The sequence below is a fragment of the Sinocyclocheilus anshuiensis genome, unplaced genomic scaffold, assembly GCF_001515605.1.
Source record: "Sinocyclocheilus anshuiensis isolate Anshui unplaced genomic scaffold, SAMN03320099.WGS_v1.1 scaffold201, whole genome shotgun sequence".
Classification (NCBI taxonomy): Eukaryota; Metazoa; Chordata; class Actinopteri; order Cypriniformes; family Cyprinidae; genus Sinocyclocheilus; species Sinocyclocheilus anshuiensis.
The window spans coordinates 658,723-672,188 of NW_015537959.1; the positions used below are offsets into that span (position 1 = coordinate 658,723).

Below are 13,466 nucleotides of genomic sequence, written 5' to 3' on the forward strand. Positions count from 1 at the left end.
TGTACAGTATGAAAATTGTATTTTGTAATGTATAGTATGATAATTAATTTGAGATTAGCTAAAGATCACATTTAAGTGTTATTGAAATATTAGTGCTTTTAAAGTATTAAACTTTAAGTGTGTTTTTAAATAATTAAATAAATTCATTAATAAAAACCTTAAATGTAAAAATGTAAATTACACACAATTAAATATGCAACAATTGCTGATTCCATTAAATTAAAGAAATCTCTAATATGGCTGATAATATGGTGCGAATATATTGTTCATAAACGTATCCCGATATAACATTATTAGAGTGCCATCCATCTTAACATTCCCTCTGTCCTCTCAGCCCGTCCACAGCATCTCCGTTCTGTCGTAACTCCGCCATGTCTCTGTCTGCGTTCTTCAATAACGGCGCTGTGCCCTGCGGCTGTCATGAGGTGGGTGCAGAGAGCGATACCTGCGAGACCTTCGGAGGACAGTGCAAGTGCAGACCCAACGTGATTGGCCGAGACTGTTCCCAGTGTGCCACGGGATACTACGGCTTCCCCAACTGTAGACGTGAGTATCACCAACCACATGGTGGAACGATGGATTGATTGATGGATGATTTTGTTTCCTTTTCTCTCTAGCATGTAACTGTGGCACTCGTCTGTGTGAGCCTGTGACGGGTGAGTGCATCTGTCCTCCACGGACCCTGCAGCCCGACTGTGTCACCTGTGAACCCCAGACGTTTGGCTGCCATCCTCTGGTGGGGTGTGAGATGTGCAACTGCTCCAGGCCTGGAGTAGCTTCACTGGAAATCGGCTGTGACACACACAACGGCCAGTGCAGGTACAGTAGAGCAAGACACACACACGCATATATACTGTATATATGACCCATCAAGGACCATTTTAGGACCATCATGATTTTTATTTTTACTTTTTTGTTTGTGGCAGTTAAGCACTTTTTCCACAATCATGTCAATCATACTGTTATAGTGTTTATTAATATAAATACAATAAAAAATTGTACATGGTCTCTTTCCAAATAAATAAATAAAAACAATATATTTGAATTAGCTTAATTAGCTATATTTCTTTTTAGCTTTAATCTATATTTATGTTTTAGTTTTAATAATTTTAATACTTCAACTTAACCTTTTTTATTTCCGTTAGTTTCCAAGGCAACTTTTCTAATTAAGTTGTTAGTCTAATATTTAAAAATTTTTATGTCCGCTTTAATTAAATTTTTAACTTAATGTAATTTCATTTCATTTCATTTCATTTAACGTTTTTTAGAAGTCTTATTTTTAATCTTAGTTCTAGTTAATAACACTGTTCTCTATCCATTGATAAATGTAGCTTCCTTTTGTCAAGTTGTCCAGGGGGGATCTTAGAGCTTAAGATGAATTTCATTTAGAAATTAGAGCTTAAGACGAATTTCATTTATAGTCAGCATGGCAAACTGTTTTAACCATATGAACTAGTGAACAATAAACAATTTAAATCAGGGGGAAATGTGCTTCTTTTTATATATAAAAAACAATGGTTCAATGGAAAATATAGCAAGTGAGGCAAAGCAAACGCACACCTGTGGAGGTGCAAATTGAAGGAAAAAATACTTAATTGAAAAAGAACAACTTCACACTCACTAAACTTTGATTAAAAAAAAGTACAACTGCACAGAAACGTTGATAAAAAAATAGCCAATGCTTAAGTGAGTGTGCAGTTGTTCTTTTTCAATGGAAAATATAACCATTGTAATTTGTTCTTTTGATTTTGGGGTGAAATATGCCATGGACAAGTTCTTGAGATTTGTGAAATCTCAATTTGTGAAAAAACGTGTCTGGTGTTTGAAGTCAGCTCGTTTGGATTAGAATGGAATTAACAAGTGTTTACAACTGACCTTTTTACGCCTGAGCCAAACATTTTTCTGTGAAGGGCTGCCTGAAGGACTGATATTATTAACCACTGTCTCTGGTTAAAACAATACTGCCTATATAAGGATTAAGTGCAGGAATTCCAGAGGTATTTATTTTTAGGAGATTTTATTTCAGTCTATTGGCCGCACCATCCCCTCATTAGGCAGTGTTTAAAATCCACGAGGAAGTGGGATTTGAGCTGCTGTGACTGTGAGCTGCACAATCTCTCCACCATCTCTGCACTTAGAGAGAATATCATAAATTATAACTGCTCATGCATCATCCATTGAGGTCATGTTCATTATACTATAACTGGATAAATGGAAAATAACTATGGCAGTTTGCTTATAGTTGGAAAGAATGCTTTAGAGCAAAGCCATGAGCTTGTTTTTGGACTGGGTCTGGTAGAGTACACTCTTAAGAAAAATGGTTCTAAACAGTACCAGAAAAGGGTTCTTCGGCTTGTAACAATAGCAGAACCCCTTTTAGTGCTAAGTAGAACCTTTTTTATAGGGTTCCATATAGAACCATGCTTTGAAAATGCTATATAGGACCTTATTGGTGTTATAAATAACCTTTTTAATGATAGTTTTTCATTAATATTAGTGTTAATATCATTAATATTAGTATTATTTGTATACATTATTTATTAATATTGTTTTTTACCCCTCTATCTGCCTGGTCTTATAATATCTTGAAGTGTCTATTAGGGTTTTACATAAAATCAACAACAACAACAACAATGTGTCAATTAGGTACTTTTATTTATTTTTTTAATGACGTAAAATTGTAGCAAAAATGACTTGTTAGTGTTCTAACAACTGTTAATAGCAGAATACATTAATGAATGACAATGGACATTGAACATAAATAAATGCTTAAAGAAATAAAACAAAATAGAACATAAAATAGTGTATTGAAGACCAAGCTCCAGTGAAATATCTTCACAATCCTCTATGATGCCTCTAAGTTAATCATGATCTGTATTTTGGTGTGATTGAATGGCAGTTTCTCTCTGCAGATGACGAGGTTGTAGGATGTGACAGCATCTGGAATGCACAATTGAGTTTAGATATACAGTTTGTCTCCTTTCATTTGTTTATGTGAAAACAATTGTTTATGAAGGCCAAAAGTATATGTGAGCACTTCACAATGTTAAAAGGAAAAAGTAATATAAAGTCAAGGGATAGCTGGGTATGTTTATGCATAAACCCTAGTAATGAAAAATATCTAACAAAATGGACCAAAAATGCAATATCTTTGTTACTTACTTAGTGAAGAAGAGGAGAGTATCCTTGACTGAACAGAGCTGGTCACAATTACATGCTCTCTTAAACTAAAAAGAGAAAAGACATAGGAAACCAGTTAGCATTTGAAAGTTATAATTTATAGACATTTTAAAAAAGAAATAATTTACCCGTTGAGAGTGTGTTGACAGTCTGTAGTTGGCTAACTGAACTCCAGAAAATCAGTAATGAGGAGCTTTAACAGTTACAGATTTGAAAAACAAAAGGGCGGGAATAAAGAACCCTAAACTCTAACACAAAGTACCATTTCAGCATGAAAGGGTTCTTCAGAATGCTATGGTTCTAAATAAAACCATTACTGCATGTAAAGAACCTTTAAAGAACCATCTTTTTTAGAGTGTATAATGACTATATTTTGGGTCTCAGGACATTATCACATTTCTTAACCACATTCCCTCTTTAGCATGAGAGCTTGTTGGTTTTGTCGAGACATGATAGGAGCACTGCTACAGGTATCCCATCATCCTAGAGCATCAGCAGACACTGAAAACACATAATACATACTTCATGTTATTTGCATCATTCTAAAGCACATTACTCCCTCCTCAGGTGCAGGAACAACATTGTTGGCCGTCAGTGTGACAGGTGTGCCCCAGGTTTCTATGGATACCCCAACTGCAGACCATGTGACTGCAGCGAGGCAGGAACTGAGATTGATGTCTGTGACTACATCACCGGACGCTGTTTGTGCAAGGTGACTCTTTCTCTCCTTCTGTCCCTCTTTTATTGTGTGAGAATATACCTCTCCTTCTGCCCCTCTTTTATTGTATGAGAATATGTATATATAATTTTTCACTCAAAACATCCAGGACTCTCCCTCATCATCTGTGTTATATCAGTGATGTGTTGTTTCTCTCAGGAAAATGTGGAAGGCTCTCGCTGTGACCAGTGCAAACTGGGAACGTTCCATTTGGACCCCACTAATGCTAAAGGCTGCACCAAGTGCTTCTGCTTTGGAGCCACTGACCGCTGCCACAGCTCTGACAAACGGAGGAGTGAGGTACTCTACTGCAGCTAAAGACATGTTGTTTAATAAATAAAGAAATACACCTTTATACAAACGCATATACATTACAGTTTGGGATTGGTAAGATTTTTTAATGTTTGTGAAAGAAGTCTCTTATGCTTACTAAAGCAAAATAGTAAACCAGTAATATTGTGAACTATTATAACTATTCAAAACAACTGTTTTCTATTTGAGTATGTTTTAAAATGTAGTTTATTCCTGTGATGCAAAGCTGAATTTTCAGCATCATTACTCCAGTCTTCAGTGTCACACGATCCTTCAGAAATAACTCTAATATGCTGATTTGCTGCTTGAGAAACATTTATTATTATTATCAATGTTGAAAACAGTTGTGCTGCTTCATATTTCTGTGGAAATTGTGAAACTTTTTTTCCCCAAGTTATTTTGATGAATTGGAAGTTCAAAAGAACAGCATTTATTTGAATTAGAAATCTTTTATAGTATTATAAAAGTCTTAACTACCACTTTTGATCAATTTAATGCTTGTTGAATAAAAGCATTCATTGAAAAACCTAAACTTGATTCCTCTTCCTAAACTTGAATGGTTAAATGCAATAGAAAGTGTCTTATGGAGATATTGAGCTTACCTATTCTTATCTGTCCATAAAATGTATGCAGTTTGTGGCAATGTACCAGTTACCAAAATATATCTATAAAGATTTGTCAACTGGTATGCATTTTTGATATTTTTATTATGGTACGTCCAGTGTTTTCAGTGGCGTTGAATATCCAGACAGTACAATATCATAGGAATAATATTTTACCATCTTTCTGTTGAGTTGTCATCACAGGCTACATGCAAAAACATGTATACAGCAGTGTAGTCTGATTCACACACCGATGACCCTTGTGAGCTGGCTCTCTTAATGAATCATTGAAAAAGACTCATTACAAATCTTTCACTGAATAAAATCACTGAATCAGTCAGAGTACAAAATAAACAACTCTCTCGAACTGCAGGTTATCGCTCTTTTCAGTGAACTTTTGTGTACTGGATGTCTGAAAATGAATTCAGTGTAAATACTGACTGCTATAACATTGAACTTATACCTTTGCTTTAATCTGCCCACCTACAGTTCATGGACATGGCTGACTGGGTGATATTGAGAAGTGACAGACAGGAAGTTCCTGTGTCCACGTATCTCGATCAAGATCTGGTGGAGGCTGATCTGAGTGATGTACCTGATGTCTCACAGGACCTCCACTGGCACGCTCCTCGCGCTTACCTCGGCGATAAAGTGAGTCCACAACAATCTGTGATATTCACAAGCATGTCACTCAACCAGAGTCGCGAAGAGCATTTCTGTGCTCTGATCTTCTACACCTAGACTATATAGCCTATGTGAGTCTTATTATGACGACATGGCAGCTGCTGTGACATATGTTTCAACCAAGCTTATAGGTTAGCCAGCGGTCAGACAGTAAGGGGCCAGACAGACAGCTGAACTGAATCTCCATCAGATAGCTCACATTAATGCTATGGGTAACATGAGGGCCAGACAAACAATCTGATAACTCAAGCACACCTTGTTTAGGCTGGTGCCAAATGTTAGCACCAGCTTACTTGCTTGAGAAATCATGTCTTAAGCTGATTTTGTGTTTTCTTTTCTATGCATCTGTGTAGGTGTCATCGTACGGAGGCTACCTGCGCTACCGCTTGCATACCCAGACGATGAGAGGTGATGCTTTTCTGATCATTGAGACCACACGGCCTGACGTTATACTCAAGGTACTACAGTCTCCTTCTGTCAAGTTTACCAAGGGTTTTTACTTGAGGCCTAACTGAAAGTCTTTGTGTGCAGGGGAATCAGATGACTCTGGTGTACATGGAAAGAGAGTATTCCTCTCCTGAAGACCCTCATGAGGGGATCGTCCACCTGGTGGAGGTGAGGAACTTAGTACCCAACTCTAAAAAAGAAAAGAATATGGTCTTCAGAACATGAAAAAAAACAGAATTGTACAAAATAATTCCGCAAATGCACAATTGTTGCAATTCAAGTGTGCTCTTTCTCATTGCAGGACAGTTTCAGGCATGCACAGACGGGAAACTCTGTGTCCCGTGAGGAGCTGATGATGGTGTTGGTGGCGCTGGAGTCACTGCAGATCAGAGCGCTGCACTCTCAGTCTGCCCAGTCTGTGTCGCTGCGTGCTGCGGTGCTGGAGGGGGCCGACAACCTACCCTCCGGTCGCCATGCCAACAACGTTGAAATTTGTCTCTGTCCAGGATACTATCTAGGAGACTCTTGTCAGGTAGTGTGCTTTAACAAAAACAAATTATTTTATATAATTACTTCTATGCTATCATTTAATGCCTCTTATTATTTAGAGGCCCTGCATGAACAGGACTTGTCAAAATGCCATTAAATCAATTTGCCTGGTTAATAATAATGCTGGAATAAAGTTATATTGCTGGGGAAGTTCTGTATTGATGCTGTTTAGGAGTTTGAACATTACTGGTTTAAACACATAAAAAGTTGTTTTTTTGTTCTTTTTCAACAAAAAAATCAGTCAAACCTTCAAAAATAGTATTTTTGAAGTTTTTTGGGGGGATTTTGTTTTAACGTAGAATTTTATATTATTTATTTTTACATTATTTATTTGACAATATTTCAATACAAGGTTTTAGTTTTTTTTTGTTTTTTTTTACAAGGTTTTTATTTTTAAAATGCAATTTTTTTTTATTTTATGTATTTTGTATATTTTAATTGTATTCTTTTTATACAGTTTACCCTTCACAAAGACTTTGTGAAGGGTAAAATGTATAAAAAATACAATTAAAATATACAAAATTAGTTACTGTTGCTATGTCCAACAAGCCGTGGCTTACATACTTTTGGTATGAAACAAAGTCTCAGCTTTCAAATCTTGTAATTTGTAGGAAATTCAAACAATAAATAGCGTTTTGTGGCTCTTTAATGTGTCGTGACAGATCGCTGTAATGCCTCAGTTCAAGCAGCATGAGAACTGATCATCTCTTCCTCTTTACTAGTTATAGCATGAAATAAACATGAATGAACATCAGAAGGTTTCTTGTTTCAACTGCAGAAAGACGTAAATACACACCATTTTTCAAGTTCAAGTCCACCGACATCATTCTACTCTCTGGTTTGTTTGTCTGACAAAATGGCAGATTCTGCGTTATGATAGGTCAGATCGCTTGTCAATCAAACTCCCAGCAATAAATATTAACAAACCACATAAAAGTAAATAAACATTAATGAAATCAGACATAACTAGAAATAGACAAAAGTAGCTACTATTAACATGCTTATGTTACATTTTATGTTAAATAGTGATTAATCTAACATCTTTCTCCAAAAAGGTTTTATTATTTCAAAAAATTAATAGGATGTCAAGTTGTGCCCTGTGGTAAATTGTGCCATTAATTACATTTGGGGAGTAAAAGAATACTAGCAATTCACACACCATGCATACAGAAAGTTTATTTGGTATTTTTTATTTATTACATTTTATTACCCATCCAATCAGAAATGCAGATTGATGCAAAACAAGTCATTATTAAGGAATACTGTGCAGTTGTTCAGACTGGGTTCTGGTATTGTTAACATGTTCATTCCTTCATCTCCTTCACTCAGAAATGTGCTCCAGGATACTACAGAGACACTAAAGGGCTGTTTCTCGGGAAGTGTGTCCCCTGTAACTGTAACGGCCACTCTGACGAGTGTCTGGATGGCTCTGGCATATGTGTGGTGAGTCTGTCTCACTAAGTCATATATAAATCACAAACAGACTTAAATATGGGCAGTATATTGCGATTGCAGATTCCACTGGGTTTAGAAAGCAAAATCATAAATCTAATTAAGGTTTAAGATCCTGGGAAAGACCTCTCAAAGTTCCAACTAAAATTTTAACTCCTCATGTGCAGAACTGCCACCACAATACTGCTGGAAATCATTGTGAGCAGTGCCAGGGCGGCTTTCATGGTAACAACACTGTAGATGGCCATGCGGTGTCCTGCTCTAGCTGCCCCTGCCCTCTGCAAGTGGCTTCAAACAAGTCAGTTTGTCTTATTTCATCATCTGTACCACTAATTTACTGTTTCCTGTTTGTCTTTTTTCTTTTGTTGATTTGCTTGAAATTTGCCAGTGGATTTTTTCTTCCTGGTTTCTTTTCTGGCTTCGTTTACTCCCAGTAAGAGCTGGATATGCCTCATTCTCAAATTAAAGGATGTTGTCTGTTTGATCTTATCAGTTTTGCCATTCGCTGTGTGGAGAAGCCCAATCATATGCAGTGTCTATGTAGGCCTGGCTATGCTGGATCTAAGTGTGAAAGGTACCGTTATGAAGCATCCACTTATTGTGGATGAATTAAGAATTGGTGTAATTTTTAAATGTATGTATGTTTTATAGTATTTGTCATAATAATAAATAAAAATACTATAAAATTAAAAAATTAAAATGTATCAATTATAATTTTTATATTTAAATCAAATGATACATTTATACATGATAAAAATATATTATTATTATTATTAATAAATAATTAATTACTGTCAATTCGAAAATGATATATATCAATGAAAATTAAATTCTTTTTTTTTTCCTTATACAGGTGTGCACCAGGTTACTATGGAAACCCAATGGTGATTGGGAGCACATGCCAGCCGTGCAACTGCAATGGAAACTCAGACCCGAACATGCTGTTCAGCGACTGCCACCCTTTGACGGGCGAGTGTCAGAGCTGCATGCACAACTCCGCCGGGCCGCACTGTGAAATCTGTGCCCCGGGTTTCTACGGTGATGCCATCACTGCCAAGAAATGCACTCGTAAGACAACTTTTATACACAGTTGGAAAAAATTCTGTTTATGCAGTCTGGACGGCATTTCCTGTATTCAAAGAGTTCTCATGATTGTGTTATTTCCCACCTGCATTACCCAGGATGCAACTGTTCTCCTTGTGGCACTGCACATTGTGACCCTCACACGGGACAGTGCCACTGTAAGCCTGTTGTGGTGGGAGCCCACTGTGACCGCTGTGAGGTATGTCTCTTCATCTGTTTTGTCTTCATCTGTTGTTTAGTCTCGGAGGTTGATGGTAATAGTGTTTTTTTTTGTTTGTTTGTTTAGGATGGGGCATTTGGCTTTGATTCCTGCGCTGGTTGCCATAAGTGTGATTGTGATGCAACAGCGGCATTGATTCAGCCATGTGACCCTGTTAACGGCTCATGTGCCTGTCAGCCTGGGGTTAATGGACCGAACTGCCGCCAGTGTGCTCCAGGTTACTGGGGCTACAGCCCTAATGGCTGCAAGAGTGAGTCAAACACACACGTACACACTGCAGGAGGGAATGTGATGCATTATGAGTTGAATTTATTGATGTATTTGTGTGTGGTCTGTAGAGTGTGAGTGTAGAGGAGGCCGCTGTGACCCTCGCACAGGAGAGTGCCATTGTGCAGCAGGTCTGACAGGGAAGCAGTGTGACACGTGTCTTTATAAATACAGCGTCCCTGTGCTTCATGAAGCAGATGTGCACTGTCAGCGTGAGTACTGCTTCACCGGTCACACTTCATTCATTCTTTCATCTTTACTGACTGATTCATTCATTCGCTAATTGATTGATTTATTCATCCATTTGCTCACTCATTTGTTATCAGTTACACTACCGTTCAAACATTTGGGGTCAGATTTTTGTGTGTGTGTGTAAAAGAAATGAATACTTTTATTTATATAGAATTGATCAAAAGTGACAGTAAATGCATTTATAATGTTAAAGATTTCTATTTCAAATAAATGCTGTTCTTTTGAACTTTTAACACAAAAACTGTTTTGAACACTGATAATAATATTAAATCTTTCTTGAGCAGCAAATCAGCATATTAGAATAATTTCTGAAGGATCATGTGTCTCTGAAAACTAATGATGCTGAAAGTTCAGCTTTACATCTCAGGAATAAATTACATTTTATAATATATTAAAATAGAAAACAGTTATTTAAAATTGTAGTAATATTTCACAATATTGCAATATTTTTGATCAAATAAATGCAGACTTGGTGAGCATAAGAAAATTAATAGAAACAAAAACAATGTTCAAAAGCATTACATTTTACCAAATTTTTGACTGTATTATATACACTCACTTAATAACTGAATGATCCGTTGAGTCGATAATTAATTTACTAATTCATTCAATCACTCTGTCAATACAAAGGTAAAGTGAACAATATTTTTTGCGGGTTGCAGTTCATTTCATACATCAGATGATGATGTTGTGCATTATGTTTTTAGCCTGTGACAGCTGTGTGATAGTGCTACTGGAGGATCTGGACAAAGAAAACGAACGTTATCAGTCCATTGCCGATCAGCTGACTAGCCTCAATGCCAGCTCAATGGCCTGGGTTCAACTAAACCGCCTCAACGCGTCCATTCAGGACATTGCTGTGAGTCTCTCTCTCTCTCACACACACAAACACTCTCTGACTCTGTATTAGGACTTTTAGATTTTACTATTTGCCTCACTTTAACTTTTAGTATTATAATTATAACTATATTTGTATGCCCCAGAATGCCATAAAAAACTACAACAGCACTTTGGACAAGAGCAGGAACCAGGCCAATATGCTGGAGGGAGAGCTGCAAATCATCGATTTGGATATTAAAGAGTTAGAGGAGAAGGTATGAGAACATATCATTAGATGAACTCATTCTGATTACATATCCATTTGTTGTTGTTTTCTAACGGTCAGTGTCTAAAAGGGACCATTTGACGATATTGACTAACATTTTTATTGGGTGTCTGTGTTTTAGGCCTCAGTCACACAAAAGAAAGGCGATGCTTTAGAGGACAACACTAGTTCCACACACACTAGAGCACAAGACCTGCTTGGATTCATCAAAGGCATCATGGGAGATGTGCGAGGTAAGTGCGACAAATAAAAAAAAAGCTGTGTCTCATTGCATTCACCCTTTATACTTAAACTTCACAGCCACTTTCAGCTGACAACATTTCTGCTTCTGCTCAGACATTATACTGCAGGTGAACCGGACAGTGCAGAACGAGACCAAGGTGATCGATGAAAAGGAGCTGACTCTGAATATAGCAGAGGTGGAGTCCATGCTCAGAGACATGCGCTTCAGGGGCTTCGACCTCCAGAAGAAACTAGCAGAAAAGGAGCTGGACCAGGCCAACAAGTGTGAGTGACAGGACAGACAGAGTCTCTAAGAAATGCTCACTAACCTCAGCCTTTTTCATTTTATTGTGTAACAGCATGCATTTAACTGATAACCTTTCTAAGCTTATAACCCTTTATAGATACTTGATTTTGGATTGTAAAAGGTTAAAAGCCTTTATACTGTACTGTATATACAGGTGCATCTCAATAAATTAGAATGTCGTGGAAAAGTTCATTTATTTCAGTAATTCAACTCAAATTGTGAAACTCGTGTATTAAATAAATTCAATGCACACAGACTGAAGTAGTTTAAGTCTTTGGTTCTTTTAATTGTGATGATTTTGGCTCATATTTAACAAAAACCCACCAATTCACTATCTCAACAAATTAGAATATGGTGACATGCCAATCAGCTAATCAACTCAAAACACCTGCAAAGGTTTCCTGAGCCTTCAAAATGGTCTCTCAGTTTGGTTCACTAGGCTACACAATCATGGGGAAGACTGCTGATCTGACAGTTGTCCAGAAGACAATCATTCTTTTCCAGGACATTCTAATTTATTGAGATCCACCTGTAACTATAAAAGTATTTTAATGCATTAACTTTGCTTTGTAATGCACATTATAATGCATTATATGATCTCACAAATAAATATAACCACTGTTATAATACTTTATACAAAAAGGAACAAAAATCTATTATAAATAAAAATAAGATTTATAAGTGCTGCATGCTTTTTTCTGTGTTTAAGATGGTAGACCTTGTCCTTCACAGCTGTTGTCTCTCTGTAGTGATAGATCGTGTGAAAAATGAGATTGCAAACCGGACACTGAATAATGAGGCTGTGGCAGAGAACATCAGAAACAAACTGAACCAGTTCAATCAGCAGCTGATGGACCTGAGAGACGCTATGAATGATGCCGTCAAAAACACAGCAAACGCCGTAGAGGCCAACAATATTAACCAGAAACGCATGGAGGAGATGCAGGTATTTATACAAACACATGCACATACACAGGATTGGAACAAAATACCACATTTAAGATTGAATTAGAGATCAAGTTTGAATTAGAGTTCAATTGACAGCACATCAAAGAAAGTTGAATTGGGATTTGAGTTGGAAGAGGAATTGTGAAGAATGTGAAGTAAATTGATCTGATGTGTTTTTCTAGAACATAGTGAATAACCTGCTTAAGAAGCAGAAGGAGGTGGAGAACCAGCTTCAAATGGCAGAGGATGATGTGACCCAGGTCAACGAGCTGCTCTCCATGCTTCAGGACTCCAAAGAGGTACAGATACATAGGAGCGGTATGCTTGTGTATGCAGAATCAAATATAACATTTCTGTGTACTATAAATGAGCACATACTCGGACTCATGCATGCTGTCTCTGGATGATGTGTCGTCTCTATCAGGACTACGAGCATCTGGCTGCTCAGTTGGATGGAGCGAGGCAGCCTCTAGCCGAGAAAGTGCAGAAATATGCTCCTTCCGCCAATAAAATTCCCCTGGTGGAGGCTGCAGAGAAACACGCTGAAATGCTGGACCAGCTCGTCAATAATCTTTCCAGGTGCCTGACTATTTTGTAGTGCTCAACTTGAATAACAACAAGCTGCAGTCCGTAAGTTTTGCCTCTTTGTCGCCATCTCTGTTTGAAAACCTGGAATTGTAGCTGTGTGCGGAATTATCTTCCTTGCGTGGGTTGTGAGTTGGCACGGCTAATGTTTTGAGGAGTATGTGTGGCAGTCAGTCACCGCACCGGTGTGGATATTTACTGTACTTCGCAATCACAGATTCTAGCCTACGTCTTGGAATATGACCCAAATAAGAATTTTCACCGTATATTGCATCTGAACAAGTAAGTAACAAGTCTGCCACGTTTGTTCTGACCAACTGAGGAAAAAAGCATTACCATAAATCTCACTACCAATAGTGATTAAATTTAAAGATCGGTTAGCTCATATCACATCAAACCGTTCAAATTATTATTATTGTTATACTTTATTCTCAAATGATTAATGTTAACAACATCAGCATTGGTGACTAATGAGTATAGTGTGTATTAGCGTGTAGATTTCAATTTCTGCACAGTCTAATCTAATTGTCATA

At 37.3% G+C, this 13,466-nt stretch overlaps 1 protein-coding gene across 1 annotated transcript in view; it reads left to right on the plus strand.

Annotated features, from left to right (window-relative positions):
• The window catches only part of LOC107666435 (laminin subunit alpha-5-like), an 81,916-nt gene that overhangs the window by 55,977 nt on the left and 12,473 nt on the right, over positions 1 to 13,466 (plus strand). Inside the window, exons 34-55 of the mRNA XM_016457758.1 lie at positions 335 to 546; positions 618 to 819; positions 3,748 to 3,892; positions 4,058 to 4,198; positions 5,302 to 5,463; positions 5,850 to 5,954; positions 6,028 to 6,111; positions 6,245 to 6,475; positions 7,822 to 7,935; positions 8,112 to 8,242; positions 8,438 to 8,518; positions 8,798 to 9,012; positions 9,126 to 9,226; positions 9,314 to 9,497; positions 9,586 to 9,726; positions 10,474 to 10,625; positions 10,750 to 10,860; positions 10,993 to 11,104; positions 11,208 to 11,378; positions 12,150 to 12,346; positions 12,531 to 12,647; positions 12,773 to 12,927. Of these exons, the coding sequence (XP_016313244.1) occupies positions 335 to 546; positions 618 to 819; positions 3,748 to 3,892; positions 4,058 to 4,198; positions 5,302 to 5,463; positions 5,850 to 5,954; positions 6,028 to 6,111; positions 6,245 to 6,475; positions 7,822 to 7,935; positions 8,112 to 8,242; positions 8,438 to 8,518; positions 8,798 to 9,012; positions 9,126 to 9,226; positions 9,314 to 9,497; positions 9,586 to 9,726; positions 10,474 to 10,625; positions 10,750 to 10,860; positions 10,993 to 11,104; positions 11,208 to 11,378; positions 12,150 to 12,346; positions 12,531 to 12,647; positions 12,773 to 12,927 (3,264 nt within the window). The remainder of the gene's footprint in view (positions 1 to 334; positions 547 to 617; positions 820 to 3,747; positions 3,893 to 4,057; positions 4,199 to 5,301; positions 5,464 to 5,849; positions 5,955 to 6,027; positions 6,112 to 6,244; positions 6,476 to 7,821; positions 7,936 to 8,111; positions 8,243 to 8,437; positions 8,519 to 8,797; positions 9,013 to 9,125; positions 9,227 to 9,313; positions 9,498 to 9,585; positions 9,727 to 10,473; positions 10,626 to 10,749; positions 10,861 to 10,992; positions 11,105 to 11,207; positions 11,379 to 12,149; positions 12,347 to 12,530; positions 12,648 to 12,772; positions 12,928 to 13,466) is intronic.